The sequence below is a fragment of the Ranitomeya variabilis genome, chromosome 4, assembly GCF_051348905.1.
Source record: "Ranitomeya variabilis isolate aRanVar5 chromosome 4, aRanVar5.hap1, whole genome shotgun sequence".
Lineage (NCBI taxonomy): Eukaryota > Metazoa > Chordata > Amphibia > Anura > Dendrobatidae > Ranitomeya > Ranitomeya variabilis.
Genome location: NC_135235.1, coordinates 123,992,890 through 124,008,380, shown reverse-complemented (window position 1 = coordinate 124,008,380; position 15,491 = coordinate 123,992,890). Strand labels below are relative to the sequence as shown.

General features: G+C 44.4%; 1 protein-coding gene across 7 annotated transcripts in view; it reads left to right on the top strand.

Annotated features, from left to right (window-relative positions):
* Positions 1-15,491, top strand: part of GBF1 (golgi brefeldin A resistant guanine nucleotide exchange factor 1) — a 319,690-nt gene that overhangs the window by 248,345 nt on the left and 55,854 nt on the right. For all 7 annotated transcript variants that reach the window (XM_077259202.1, XM_077259204.1, XM_077259201.1 and 4 more), the window contains 3 exons: positions 3,632-3,868; positions 12,315-12,408; positions 12,990-13,166. In XM_077259202.1, coding sequence (XP_077115317.1) covers positions 3,632-3,868; positions 12,315-12,408; positions 12,990-13,166 — 508 coding nt within the window. The remainder of the gene's footprint in view (positions 1-3,631; positions 3,869-12,314; positions 12,409-12,989; positions 13,167-15,491) is intronic.

Below are 15,491 nucleotides of genomic sequence, written 5' to 3'. Positions count from 1 at the left end.
CCTCGGCCTCCGATTTGGAGGGCGGGGACCCTTGGCCTCCGCTTTGGTGGGTGGGGCCCGTCGGCCTCCGATTTGGTGGGCGGGGCCCCTCGGCCTCCGATTTGGATGGTGTGGACCCTCGGCCTCCGATGTGGTGGGCGGTGACCCTCGGCCTCCGATGTGGTGGGCGGGGCCCCTCGGCCTCCGATTTGGAGGGCGGGGACCCCCGGCCTCCGATTTGGTGGGCGGGGACCCTCGGCCTCCGATTTGGTGGGCGGGGACCCTCGGCCTCCGATTTGGTGGGCGGGGACCCTCGGCCTCCGATTTGGTGGGTGGGGACCCTCGGCCTCCGATGTGGTGGTCGGGGCCCCTCGGCCTCCGATGTGGTGGTCGGGGCCCCTCGGCCTCCGCTTTGGTGGGCGAGGCCGGGCCCCTCGGCCTCCGCTTTGGTGGGCGGGGCTCCTCGGCCTCCGATTTGGTTGGCGGGGCCCCTCGGCCTCCGATTTGGTTGGCGGGGCCCCTCGGCCTCCGATTTGGTTGGCGGAGCCCCTCGGCCTCCGATTTGGTTGGCGGAGCCCCTCGGCCTCCGATTTGGTGTGTGCTCTGCCTGGGGCCACTGTGCTCTGCCTGGGGCTACTGTGCTCTGCCTGGGGCCCCATAGGCTGCCTGGGGCCCCTGTGCTCTGCCTGGGACCACTGTGCTCTGCCTGGGGCCCCATATGCTGCCTGGGGCCCCTGTGCTCTGCCTGGGGCCACAGTGCTCTGCCTGGGGCCCCATATGCTGCCTGGGGCCCCTGTGCTCTGCCTGGGTGTAGGACACTGGTGACGTCACTTATCTCCGGACATTAGCTCCGGACATTAGCTCCGGACATTAGCTCCGGAAGTTGGCACAAATTGCAGGAAGTAGTATTCTAGGCAATTATATATTAGATCTCTATCTGTATCTACCGCTGAATTACCGGCTTTTCTATAGAACACCTGTGTGTATTTCTCACAAGTCACACTGATGGTCCGTGTGTAATCCGTATTTTTCTCGCCCCCATAGACTTTCATTGACAAATTTTTTGCGCAATACTCTGACAAACGCAGCATGCTGCGATTTTCTACACCCGTAAAATACAGCTGAGAAATATACGGCAGATAGGAGCTGGCCCATAGAGAATCATTAGTTCGTGTCCAATGCATAGTTTTTGCGCCTCTCATACGTCCGTAAAACTCTCTAGTGTGACGCTGGCCTTATAGTAAATCTTCCGCTGGCGGTTGTGTCTGAATCACGTATTTCAGAGATTTACACGGAAACCCCGGTATAAGTGCTCAGTGTAGGGCGCAGGATAAATGTGCGCCGAGCCTTACTGCGAGCTTTGGGAGGTAGAATGAGAAAATCCACAGGTGAAGAATTGGTTTTGTTTTTTGTGCTGTTCCTCATGCAGTATAAGTGAATAGGCGACTTTATTCTTCAGGTTGGTGACATTACAGCGATACCAGATTTATGTCCTTTTTTTTATGTTTAGCTTCTTTTACAAACTAAAAGACCCTTTTTTTTTTTTTTTTTTTGCAAGAAGTTTTTGCATCGCCATATTTTGAGAGCTATAATTTTTCCATATTTTGGCCCACAGAGTCATGCGAAGGCTTCTTTTTTGCCGGAGAAGCGGATTTTTTTTTTTTTTATTGGTAACTTTTTTTGGCACATGACATTTTTTGATTGCTTTCTATTCTGATTTTTGTGGAAGCAGAATGAACAAAAACAAGCAATTCAGGAATTTTTTCTGTTTCTTTCTTTTGCTTTCTTTTTTTTTTAAAGTTTTATTCTTCAGTTCAGTACGACTACAGTGATGCCACAGTTACGGTATATTGTTTTCTTATGTTTTGCCACTTTTACACAACTAAAACGTTTGTAAAATAAAAAATAAAAAAAATAATAATTTTTGCATTGCTTCATTCTGAGAGCTATTACATTATTTTTCCACTGACGGGAGCTGTATGGCGGCTTGTTTATTGGGGTCAAGATGTCGTTTTCAGCGTTACTATTTGTATTTACATTCGCCTTTTTGATCGCGTTTTATTCCTTTTTCTGAGCGGTATGATGATAAACCATAATTTGCTACTTTTATTTTTTAGTTTTTTACGGCGTTCACTGAAGGGGTTAACTAGTGTGACACTTTTATAGATTAAACGCGTCGATACCAAACGTGTACTTTTTTGTATTACATTTTTTTTACATAAAAATATGCATTAGTGGTTTTTTTATTATTTTTATTATTTTGCAATATTTTTTTTTTCCCTTTGTTACCTAGTCCCTTTATGGGACTTTCACTTTTTTTATTTTTTTACTTTCATTGAAAGTATAATACATTGCAGTGCATTATACCTATACTGAAAGCTTCTGACACCATGCTGAGAGCATGGTCTTAGATGCTTTCTGTAGCTTGGTGACTCAGGGGTCGTCATGAAGCCGAAGCAAAACGCGCACTGGAGTAGTTTGTGTGGGGGGCAGTGGAGTGTCAGTGGTTAATATGGGATTTTTTATGCTCCTTCACTAATTGCACTTTATATTGTTTACTATAGCTGGCCACATGGTTTTTATTTAATGTGCACATTATTTACTATATATGGGCGTTAATCTTAATTATTTTTTATGATGATATTCACTTTTTTTATTTTCTCCCATCAAACTAATTTATTATTTAATCATGTTTTGTATATATTGATGTATCATAAAATTTGCCACATGGTTTTAATTGATTTATTTATATATTTTCACATTTTATTGATATGTAGTAGCTACTGGAGCCATTTATTGTCATATCTGTGCAAATTTTACTATATCCCCTTTTTATTAATTTTCTATTTTTTATTTTCTATTTATATATGATTTTTTTTGCTGATCCGTCTGTCATTCCGTGCCCCCTGCATCACATACTGTATATTTTTAGCTTTCATTTTCATTGTTTTTATATAATTAATTTTTTAATGAAAACTTTTTGACATCAATTTTTTTCTTTGGTATTTTGTGTAATCATGTTTTTTTTTATATACCGTATGTTAATAAAACAATATATTTTTTATCAGTACTATGAATATTTTTTGGGGGTTATATATTTTGCTTGGTATTCTTAGTTTTTTTTATGATCAATATTTTTATGGCATTTCTTTTCTATATAGGGGTTTTGCTTTTTTTAGATGGATTTTTGCCTAGGTAATGTTGGTATATGTTTGCTTGTATGTTTAGTATAACTTTTGTGTCCTATATAAGCTCTTGCTTATTATAGACTGTTGCTACCTAAGATAAATGAATGTGTCACCTGGATGGCACATCTCTTTGGCTTAAGGCAGTATTGTGCCATACATAACAAGGCATGCTAAACCCGATTTTTCCATTTTATGTAAAATATTCACACAGATTTGAGGGCATGGTGCAGATTTTCCAGTCCACATGATCTGGATTTTCCACGTTTCACCCATCACAATATAAAGCATAAGAAATTGAAGTTACACACTGATCTTGCTGCGTATTCAGGCCATTCACATAGTGGAAATGTCTCATTTGTGCACACAGCCTAACAGGGGCCACATTGTCCATTAGCAATCTTTCCCTGGGTCACAGCACTTGAATAGAATATTAAGAGGCTTTTTTCTTTACCTTTTTTCTTCAGGAATGATGAAATCGTAATGCCTGAGGAACAGACGGGCCTGGTTAAGGAGAATTACATGTGGAGTGTGCTGCTGCACAGAGGTGCCACACCTGAAGGCATCTTCTTGCATGTGTCACCTGGAAGCTATGATCATGATCTGTTCACTATGACCTGGGGGCCAACTATCGCTGCCTTGTCCTATGTGTTTGACAAAAGCATGGAAGAGACAATCATTCAAAAAGCCATATCTGGATTCAGGTAACAATTGCAAGGAAATGGAACCCCTTGCTGAAATTTCAGGGGGTGGTGTGTGTTTTTTAAAAAAAATTTTATCACTTCATTGGGGACACGGGTAATCATGAGTGTAAGCTGCTATCGCTAGGTGGCTGGCACTAGGCAAAAAAAGAGTTAGCTCTTCGTCAGCAGGGTACACCAGCCGACTGGCACAAAGCTCGTCAGTTTTAGCTTACTGTCAGTAAAAGGCAGATTCGTCTTTTTTTTCCTTAAGTCACCTTGTTGTGTTTTGTTAATTATTTCCCTTTGTCTTTCGGATTATTCTTTTCTGGGTAATGGGGTGTAACATATCACCCTGTTTTCCCAAAAATAAGCGACCGAGAGAGCAGTGTGGTGCCGTCCTCTCTCTGGTCTCCAGGGCAGGACCTTTCCCACCTGACACTTCATGCGTGTCTTAGGCTAGGTTCACATTGCGTTAACAGCAGCCCGTTCAACACATGTGTTAACGGGCTGCTGTTAACGCAAGTGCTGACATTCCATCGCGCTAGCGCAGATAGAGCTAGCAGATGCTCTATCTGCGCTAGCAGTGACGGACCCGGAAACGCTGCAGCCTGCTTCCCAGGGTCCGTCACTCAATGATGGCGCATGGCTAGGACTTAATGGCGGCGTTAACGGACGGCGTTGCACCGCGTTATGCTGCGGTGTAACATAGTCTGTCTAACGGACGCCAGAGACGCAGTGTGAACCCAGCCTCAAGGCGGTTTGTGGCTACCAGTCCTCCACTGTTCCCCACCCCAGTCCTCTCATCAGAGTGGGCCGGGAGAAAGTCAAAGGTGGTCACTCCTCAACGACCCTCCCCCCTCAGGGTCATCACCATCTTCTGTACCGTCCACGACGGGACCACGACGGTGTGGGAAGGAGGATACCCTTGTCCAGTAACCCCCATTCCTTACCTGGAGGCTCTGATTTCGTCCCCAGGATAGAAAAGGAGGAGTCGGGACCTTGTCCGGACAGGTATAGTCCCTCCTTTTCTCCCACAGTCCCTTTCTATGGTGGCAGGGGACATCTCTATAGAGGAAATCCTAGTGTGATGGCACAGCATTTATTCTTAATTATCCAGATGTCTTTAGTTATCTACAGCTCTGGCAAAAAAATTGAGAGGCCACTGCAAAATTGCAGTTTGTCTGATTTTTTTCCTTATCCTTATATTTTTGAGTAAAATGTAAATTGTTGTTTTATTCTATAAACTTCTGACAACATGTCTCCGAATTTCGAAGCAATTTTGTATTTTTTTTCTGACTAACCCCCCCCCCCTCCAGTGCTTTCAGACCTCAAATAATGCAAAGAGAACAAGTTCATAATCATTTAGAAACAACAATACTAATTTTTTTGAGTTCAGAAATCAATATTTTGTGGAATAACCATGATTTTTAATCTTCAGCTTTCATGCGTCTTGGCATGCTTTCCACCAGTCTTTCACACTGGTCCTGGTACAAAAATTTAAGCAGTTCCTCTTTGTTGGATGGCTTGTGACTATCCATCATCCTCTTGGTTAGATTCCAGAGGTTTTCAATGGGGGTCAGGTCTGGAGATTGGGCTGCCCATGACAGGGTTTTGTTGTGGCGGTCTCTTAATTTTTGCCAGAGCTGTATATATTGACTTTTTAAATTTTTTCTTTGGTTGGTCAAGAATGCAGACTGTTGTTCGTATGAACCTGTAATATTTACATTTAAGTTGACGTTTGTTGTAACATATTGAGTACTGATGAGCGAGTATGCTCATTACTCGGGTTTTCCCAAGCACGCTCGGTTGGTCTCCGAGTATTTGTGTCTGCTCGGAGATTTAGTTTTCCTTGCCGCAGCTGCATGATTTGCGGCTACTAGACAGTTTGATTACATGTGGGTATTCCCTAGCAACCATTCAACCCCCACATGTACTCAGGGTGGCTAGCAGCTGTAAATCATGCAGCTGCGTCAACAAAAACTAAATCTCCGAGCAGTCACAAATACTCGGAAACCACCCTAGCGTGCTCGGGAAAACCCGAGCAACGAGTATATTCGCTCATCACTAATACTGAGTCGTTACATATTGTGTTATCCCAGATTACAGAGAAGCAGGATATTGCAACAATAGATGTTTGTAAATTTGTTGATTACCCATTGTCCAAACCAGCTAGTTTGTTGACCTGCAGAACAGAGAAGGGTGAGCTATACAAATTTGATTAAATACTCAAATGATGCAAGTTAATCTAAACACACCTTTCTCTTGACCTCTGGATTATGGCTTGAAGGACAGCAGTTGTGAACTATATAAGGGGGATATGTTTCTGTAACGAGATCCAAAAGATCCATGAGAATCAGAGACTTTACAAAAACAAAGCCAGGAACACTCTACAAGACCGCAGCCAGCACTTCATGGCTCCATCACGAGGGACACAGATTTGACATTTTACTGGATGCCAGCTTATGGGACCACGGCCCCAACTGAAAGATTACAGTTCTGCTCTATTGACCATCATTGAACCGATGGACACATTTGGGGAAGCCAGTATTTGGATCCACCGGTCACCTGATCTGGATGGATACTCTTGGGAAAGCCAGAATTTTGACCTACTGGTGACCTAGCTCCCTGGAGATCTTCAGAGAAGTCAGGTTGGGATCCTTCAGTTACCTGGCCTTGTACCATACTTGAATTGCCAGCTTCATATGCTTGTCGATACCTCATCTCTGAGCGTGTCACAGGTGGGGGTAGCTGGCCCTGGAAGTCGCAGCTGCTTTAAACCCGGCGAGTCAGCAGAAGGGTGGGACTCTGTAATTTTGCACCATCTTGGGTATTTTTCTGGGACTGTTCTATGTGTTATTGTCTGTTCATGGTGCAATAAAGTATTGCCACATTGTTTTACCCTCACCCTGTGTTAGCTGTGCATGCAGTTTGATGATCCCTGGTCCATGCAGTCTCAGGCTAGCGGACTAGAGCGCCCGCTGACCTCCCATGTCTCCACACCCAGCTCCTCTACTTCTTCCAGAGTGCACTTATGACTCGCTGAAATATATATAATATTTACTCGCCGGCTTTTTGACATGCCTCCCGCCTCGTTCGCATGAGCCAATCAGCTGCGAAGGCACACCTTCCCCCTTGTGATTGGCCAGCGCACCCAAGCGCCAGGGCTCTCTTGTGGTTTCCCTCCTATGAGTGTTTTTTTTCTTCTTTCCCTCAGCTCGGGCTTTTCAACGCGGCTCACCTAGGCCCTCCACTTCCTTCTCATTCACTTTGTATCTTGCTCCAGCGGTGTCACATCGCATGCTGCGGCCCCAGATTGTCATCTGCGTCTGTTTCTGCAGGACCTACCTTTTTCTACATGAGGTTTTCTGCATCCAGAACCAAGTAGGCTCTGTCCAGGCTGTATTGTTTTGTCTTCCTCCTTGGCATAGCCCTTTTCAGCAAAACACCTCAGCCCTGGGCATCTACATATGCCCAGACCTAGGGAGCCTCTCTACCATTCTTCCCCCACTGTTATCCACGACTCCTGTTGCCTCTTTAAATAGAAGTGGCCCATCGGTCAGGCCTCTGCTTTGTGCACAGATTGCAACCCTTCTAACATGCATGCCTCACAGGAGCCACCCCCACCCCATCGGAGTGGGCTGTTTTAGCTCTCAATCTGTAACTGCCCTAACCAAGGCATCCCAGTCCCTGGTACAGGTCCTTGACCGTTTACCTAACCTTTCAGCCACCACCAAGGCTTTGATGGTTCCACTGGACGAATCGCAATCACACATTCATCACCCTCAGCATGGCAGATTAAGGATAAGATCCTAGAAGCGGGAACACTCCAGTTCGTGTGATTCCCTTTTTCCCCTCTACATCCTCCAGAATTCCCTCTGTGTCCCACTCCTCTGAGGTGGCACCAGGGTCTGACCTTCATTCCCAATATGAATCTGATCCGGACACAGACCAAAACGTCCAAACTCCAGGATATGGTTAACACCCTCGCATCTGCCGTCAATCGGACCCACAAAATTGAGGAGTGTCCTACCCCTGACCACTGTCTCATTCAAAAAGGCAAAACGCTGGTGCCCCCCCCCCCCCCCCCCCGTGTATTTTAAAAAGCAAGGAATTTGAGAGCATAAACAGTGGGAACACCCAGCAAAGCGCTTCCCAGGTAGAATGCAGTTGGACATCTTATATCCTCTTGTGCCTGATTTCCTCAGTAAATGTGGACCCTCCAGTCTCACGCCTGTCCTCTAAGACGGTCATGTTGCTCCCTGATGACTCCTCCCTCAAGAACTTCATTGACAAATCGAGGCCCTAGCCAGGTCCACCCTTGAGGCTGCTGGTGCTTCTCTATCCTGTCTTTGATTCTTCATGGGTAGCCAAGTTGGTTTCCGCCTGAGCAAAGCTCCTTCGGCTGATCTTGCGGACCAGGTGGCCTATGCAGGAAAATATCTACTCTCCATTTCTCTAGCTGTCCCTCCCGTGTTAACGGCAATATAATCGCCATACGTAGAATCCTATGGCTCAGGGCCTGGAACGCGGTAAAAGTTTGAGATGACGAATCTTTTGGTCTAAACTGGATCAGGCCATCTCGGATGCCACCAGCGGTAAGAGTACCTCTCTTCACCAGCCTAAGCCTAAACATCCATTCACAGGAGACTTTTTTTGTTTCATCCCTCTCATCATTTCTCCTCTAGGAACTCTTCCTAGCAATATCTGTGCCTAGCTCAGCGAGAGAGGAGGAAGCAACTGGCTCCATCAAGGCACCCTAAGGATCGCTCTGCCAAATTCTCCATTTCCCGATCCAATAGACTCTCTTTTCCATGATGTGTTACCCCTCCTGGGAATCATTTCTTTCCAAGGGTATTGTAGTCATTCCCTACCTGGACAACCTCCTGATCAAAGGCCTGTCTTTCCAAAACAGTTCCGAAAGTCTTCAGGTCACATTGGACACTCTTCTACACGTATAGGATGAGTAGTGGACACAGCGATAGTGTCTGTTTCCTGCCCAGCGCATAGTTTTCCTTGGCATGCTGTTCGATGCCACTTACGCAAAAGTTCTTCCAGAGGAAAAGCTTTTTGCACTCCACTGGGTATTAGTGCTCTGTAACCCTTTCCCAGTCTCTCTTCTCCTCTGCATGAGAGTTCTAGGGAAGATTCGTTCCTGGCCCTCCTGTCAGTTTGGGACAAAAGATATTATTATTATTTATTTATGTAGCACCATTAATTCCATGGTGCTGTACATGAGAAAGGGGTTATGTACAGAGTTATAGATATTGTTTACAGTAAACAAATTTACAATGACAGACTGGTATAGAGGGGAGAGGACCCTGTCCTTGCTGACTTGCATTCTAAGGGATATTGGGGAAGAGACAGAAGGTCGGGGTACGGCAGCTCTGGTGATGGTGAGGCTGCAGTTCTGGTGGTTGTGAGGTGGCAGCTCTGTTTGTGGTGAAGAGGCAGCTCGGGTGGTGGTGAGGCGGCAGTTGTGGTGACGCGGCAGCTCGGGTGGTGGTGAGGTGGCAGAATGGTTATTGCAGGCTGTAGGCTTTCCTGAAGAGATGGGTTTTCAGGTTCCGTCTGAAGGATCTGAGGGTGGTGGATAATCGGAAGTGTTGAGGTGTGGAATTCCAGAGGATGGGGGATATTCGGGAGAAATCTTGGAGGTTGTTGTGTGAGGGACAAATAAGTGTGGAGGAGAGTAGGAGGTCTTGGGAGGATCGAAGATTACGTGAGGGAAGATATTGGGAGAGTAGTTCAAAGATATAGGGAGGGGACCGGTTGTGGATGACTTTGTAGGTCAGTGTTAGTAGTTTGAACTGGATTCATTGGGGAATTGGGAGCCAGTGGAGGGATTTGCAGAGGGGAGAAACAGGGGAGTAGCAAGGAGAGAGGTGGATTAGCCGGGCAGCAGAGTTGAGGACAGACTGGAGTGGTGCAAGAGAGTTAGCGGGTAGGCCACAGAGGAGGGTGTTGCAGTAATTGAGGCGGAAGATGATGAGGGCATGCACAAGAGTTTTAGTAGATTGTGGGCTGAGGAAGGGATGGATTCTGGCAATATTTTAGAGTTGGAGGAGACTGGTGGTGGCAAGAGTTTGGATCTCTTATCTCTGGATTGCCCCATACTTCTGCTTCTTCGAATGAGGCAGTGTCTGTCATGGTGGAGTCTCTCCTCCTCTATTCGGGCAGGGGAGGATGGGGGCTGTCTACCTTCATCACACAGTTCAGAGTCACTGGAACCTCACTTTCCATCAGCCTTCTGGAAATCGGAGCCATGTACCTTTGTTTTTCACTGGCAGGACCTTCTAGCGGACCGACCAGTTTGCATTCAATCCGACAATGCCACATCTGTAATGTCACATGATGTACGGATTCTAACTGAGCGGCTCGTGCCAGCAATATCTACAGTGCATATTCCATTTGTGTACAACTGGGCCGCCACCTTCTGGCGACCCCCTCCCCCCCCTGGCAATGGGTTACAACGACCTGGTCATTCCCTGGTCTCCATTTCAACTTCCATACCTTTCTCCACCTCTTTCTCTGATCCCCAGAATCATCATAAAAATCAAGGCGGAGGAAGTTCCAGTCATTCTAGTGGCTCCTAACTGGCCCAGAAGAGCCTGGTGAGCAGAGTTAGTTAACATACTCGCTGATGTACCTTGGAAACTCTCAGACCAACGAGACTTGCTCTCTCAGGGTCCCCTCTTCCACCAGAATTCTCGGTCTCTCAAACTAATGGCATGGCCTTTGAGGCTGCAGTCCTGAGAGAAGCAGGTTTCTCATCCCTGGTCATACAGACCATGATCAGGGCAAGGAAACATTTATACTCATGCATTTATCACCGAACCAGGAAGGCCTTTTTTGCTGGTGTGAGGATAGCCACACAGCACCCAGGGCTGGAGTTGGGTTTTTCCTTTAAGTACTCTGAAGGGTCAGGTGTCCGCGCTTACAATTCTGTTTCAGCAGATTTTGGCCTCTTTCCCAGGTCAAGACCTTCATTCAGGGTGTTGCCCGCCTAGCGCCACCATATCACACACCCCCTATGAACTCGTGAGATCTTAACCTAGTCTTGAGCATTCTTTAGAGACCCCATTTCGAACCCATTCAGGACATCGTGTCTTCTCTTCTCTCCTTGAAAGTGGCTTTTTTGGGTACAATCACTTCTATCAGACAGGTCTCAGAATTAGCAGCTCTTTCTTGCCGCTCTCCTCTCCTTGTCTTACATCAGGACAAGATGGTCTTGCGACCAGTTCCTTCATTCCTTCCTAAGGTAGTCTCCCAGATCCACATAAACAAGGCTATTTTTCTTCCTTCCTTTTGCCCGTCCTCGGTCCATCTCCTGGAAAGGTTCCTCCACAAGCTGGACCTAGTCCGAGCCTTACATCTACCTCTCAAGGACAGCATCTTTCAGGCGTTCTTATGCATTATTTGATAATACTGAAGGTTGTCGTAAGGGACTCTCTGCCTCCAAGTCTATCGCCCCCTGGATTCATTCGGCTATACTGTAAGTTTATTGAGTTAAGGATAGGTCATCTTCTCCGAGAGTCAGGGCTCATTCCACCTGGGCAGTGAGGGCCTTCTCGGCGATTCGGCACCAGGCCTCTTTAACCCAGATTTGCAAGGCTGTTACATTTGCCTAGTCAGATGCCACTCGAGATAGGAAAGTGTTGCAAGTGGCAGTTGCCAGTCCTACTTGATTTGGGCACGATAGTCTGTTCCCTCCCTTGGTACTGATTTAGGACATCCCATGGCTACCTGTGTCTCCCAATGAAGCGATATGGAAGGAAAGATTTTTGGTACTCACCGTAAAATCTCTTCCTTGGAGCCTTTATTGGTGGACCCAGCACCCACCATTTATTTATTTTTTTGTGCCTATGTTGGGCTTGTATATAGTTATTTGTTGTTGTTTCTCCTACTGTTTGTTCACTAACTGACTAGCTTTGTGCTAGTCAGTGGGTGTACCCTGCTGAGGAGGAGCTACCTTTTTTTTTTTTGCTTGTCAGCCTCCTGGCGTCAGCAGCATACACTTAAGGTTACCGGTGTCCCCCAATGGGGGTTCCAAGAAAGAGATTTTATGGTGAATACCAAATATCCTTCTCTTTTGTTTTAAAGTTGCTTGTGATAAATCCCTAATAGAAAACACAGAGGCAGTGTTAGTATTTGAATATTTATCGATTTTGTACATGTCCTGGAAGTAACATCATTAGTGCCACTTGCCTCCCGATGGAGATGAGTGACCAGACAACTCTTTTAAACCTATAAAAAATTACAAAATGGGGACTTATGGAATAAATTAGTAAAATTATGCCCCTTTTGTGACATCACTTTCTGCTATTAACCAAAGCTCTGTAACACTTCTTAACTCTACTTAATATTGCCCATCACATAGCCTCTCTGGGTCAGAAAAAGCCTTTGATTTCTTTCTTTGTTAGTTTCTTTATGTTCTGTGCTTAAATTCCTCTCTCTCACATTGTTTTAGGAAATGTGCAATGATATCTGCACACTATGGGTTGAGTGATGTTTTTGACAATCTCATCATTTCTCTGTGCAAATTTACAACTCTCAGTAGTGAGGTAAGATTATAGTTTTTTTTGTGTTTTTTGACATTTTAAAATCATATTATACGTGCACATACTTTGTCCTGTATACGAATAGAGTGCAGCAATCCAGTCAAAGCCTCATGTTCATCATTGTACTTTTTGAATTGTCATGCCTGTACTTTATACCTGCCTCTTCACAGCTTGTCTGTGTCATTCATTGCTACCCACCACGCTCCTGGTGTCAATACCAGCTGTGTAGATGCAGGCCAGCAGCGCATATCAATGTCGTTGCATATTATATACTGACAAAGCTAGTTCTGTGTTCGTACTGTGCATTTCCACAACTTGTATGTGACTTGTCAAGTGTGGAATAAAAATATCAATGGTACGAACAAGCGGTGAAAAAGCTGGAATTAGGGATCAGGCATGAAAGTACAAACAGAGTGGTTAACCTAAATCATTATATACAAAATGGATCATACGAATAGGATCACAGTATATTTGCAAGGCATTTCTTACTATTGCAATACTGCAGAACCTGATGGTTTTTCTTAATTACAATATAATTGTATAGTTATCTTTTAATTAATTTGTCTGAGTTCTTTTTTTTTCAGGCTGTGGAGAATATACCTACTGTTTTTGGTAGCAATCCCAAAGCTCATATTGCAGCGAAGACTGTGTTCCACCTTGCCCATCGGCATGGAGATATTCTACGTGAAGGCTGGAAAAACATAATGGACTCCATGCTGCAGTTGTTCCGTGCTGAGCTGTTGCCTAAAGCTATGGTCGAGGTGAGCTGTGGTACATTCATGAGCTGCCTTATTAACCCCCTTCCCAAAAACTGATTGACATGTGCATCATAGGCAAGTGTTAATTCCTATACATTCCCTTATATTTTCTAGCAGAAGGGAAGCTTTGAGTGCTGCCTTCTTGGCATTTGTACACACCGAGTTTTTTGTAGCGTGTCTGCTTAAAAAGTCACTTCAAAAAAGAAGTTTCGTTAAGTGGTTTCCATTAAAAATTAAAACCTTTAAAGTGAGCCTGTCTGCAGATTGTGCAGTGTAACTTACAGACACTGTCAGGTTGGAGCCATTATACTGATTAAAGTGATACCTAGGTTGATGAAATTAGTCTTGTAGTGGTTGGGGGGGGGGGGCAGCTTCTTTTTTCTTCTTCTTCATATTCCCTTTAGATGGGGGAGAAAAAGGGAAAAATCTTGCTGGACTCCGGTTTTGTCTGATTGGTTAGTCTATAGTCATATTTAATGTTATGTGTAGTTAAATCAACTTGTTAAAACATAATGTTCATTTGTTGAACTCCTTGACATGCGCTGTATATACACGACGCCGCGGGAGCTGCGTTTCTGCAAACCACCGTGTATATATACTGCACCATATGAAAATGGTAAAATTGGCCAAATTTTCACAAAATTTCCCGTATTTTCACAAATAAATGCAAGTCATATCAAATAAATTTTACCACGATCATGTACAGTATGTCACAAAAAAAAATATCTCAGAATCAGTCCGTTAAAGTGTCGCAGAGTTAGAACTACATAAAGTGACACTGATCCGAATTGTAAAATTTGGCCTGGTTAGAAAGGTGAAAACATGCTTTGGGATGAAGCATCCTCCAGTGGTCTCCAACCAGAGTGTTTTGGCAATGCCTTACTCATGGTTATGATTAAAACTTCTTGATAAGATAGTAGCAGATGGGGAATGCAAAAGTGGGGTACCTTCGTGTACACTTTTGATATACGTTGGGAGCCTTTCCATCTGCGGCAAGAGTAAATTTGCCTGTTCTCTCGGCGTGAGACATAGATAGTATTTTTTGCACTTTTATGTAGGAGAAGGGAGCGGGTGGGTGAGGTTTGTTGATTCTGTTTTATCCCGTTCTTTTTTGTCATATGTCAGTACAATATATTGCATAGATCAAACTCAGAAAGTGTACCAAGCAGTTTAATGGTTAGTCAGATCCTGCGAAGATTTCAACTGTTTCTGACATTTTGGCTGACATCAAAAGATGTAAAGTTGGAATGTCAGAGGTTTCCTAGATGGGGTAAAAAGAGTTGCAATTTTTCAGTATATGCAATCCTATAACCCTTATATAAAATGTCTTCAAGAAACACATCTTACTAAAGAGAGAACATCCTTGGTAAAGAGGTGGATGCAGTCAACTTATCATTATGTATTCTCATCATATTCTAGAGTAGTGTCTATATTGATTCACTTGGTGGTCCCATTTTAATTACTATATGTTAATGTAGATATTGACGGACAGTTTGTATATCTCACATGTATATTTGATACAGTGATTTCTCTTGCTCCTGTATACATCCCACCTCCATACAGCATTAGGGTATTGCAAAAACCTAATTGCTTTATCAGCACATTATCGGGGTATACCCCTGCTGATTAGAGGTGATGATAACAATATTATGGATGGTCACTGGGATAAGGGAAGGCAAGATATCGGTAAAGTAGAGGATAATACAACTCCCTTTGGGTCATACATCAAAGGTTCCCTGAAGTCTAAAAGTATTCCTGCCATTCTACATCTCCCAACTCCCTTTCATATATTGACCTAGCTTTAGGTAACTCCTTGATGGATGAGATAGTTCGGGATGTTCAATACTTACCAAGTGTCATCTCCGACCACAGCCCACTTGGTGTATTGCTTTTACTGGGCAGGACCTCCCCCAAAGTATGGAGATGAAATGCTTTCTGGCTGCAAATTATAAATGTAGATGAGGTATCCTCTAGTTTGAAAGAGTTTTCCCAATATAATGATGGGGCAGCGTTTGATTCTGTGGTATGGGAGATCATGAAAGCTTATTTGAGGAATCTGTTCGTTAGGGAGATAGCTTGGAGTAAAATGAAAACCACAAAAAGCAAACCATGGGATTTTTCAGGAAGTTATAAACGCTGAAATCCATTTGGTAGAAAGTCCTTCACCCTCCGCTCACAACTAGTTGAAAGAAACCCAAACACTTGCTAACCAAACTCATACAAAAAAACAGAACGGAAAAAGGCCTTTCAAAAAGTGACATTTTTTGAGGAAGGGGAAAGAGTGGAGCATTTATTGCCATTTGTCACATCTGCCCAAAGGGTTTCCTC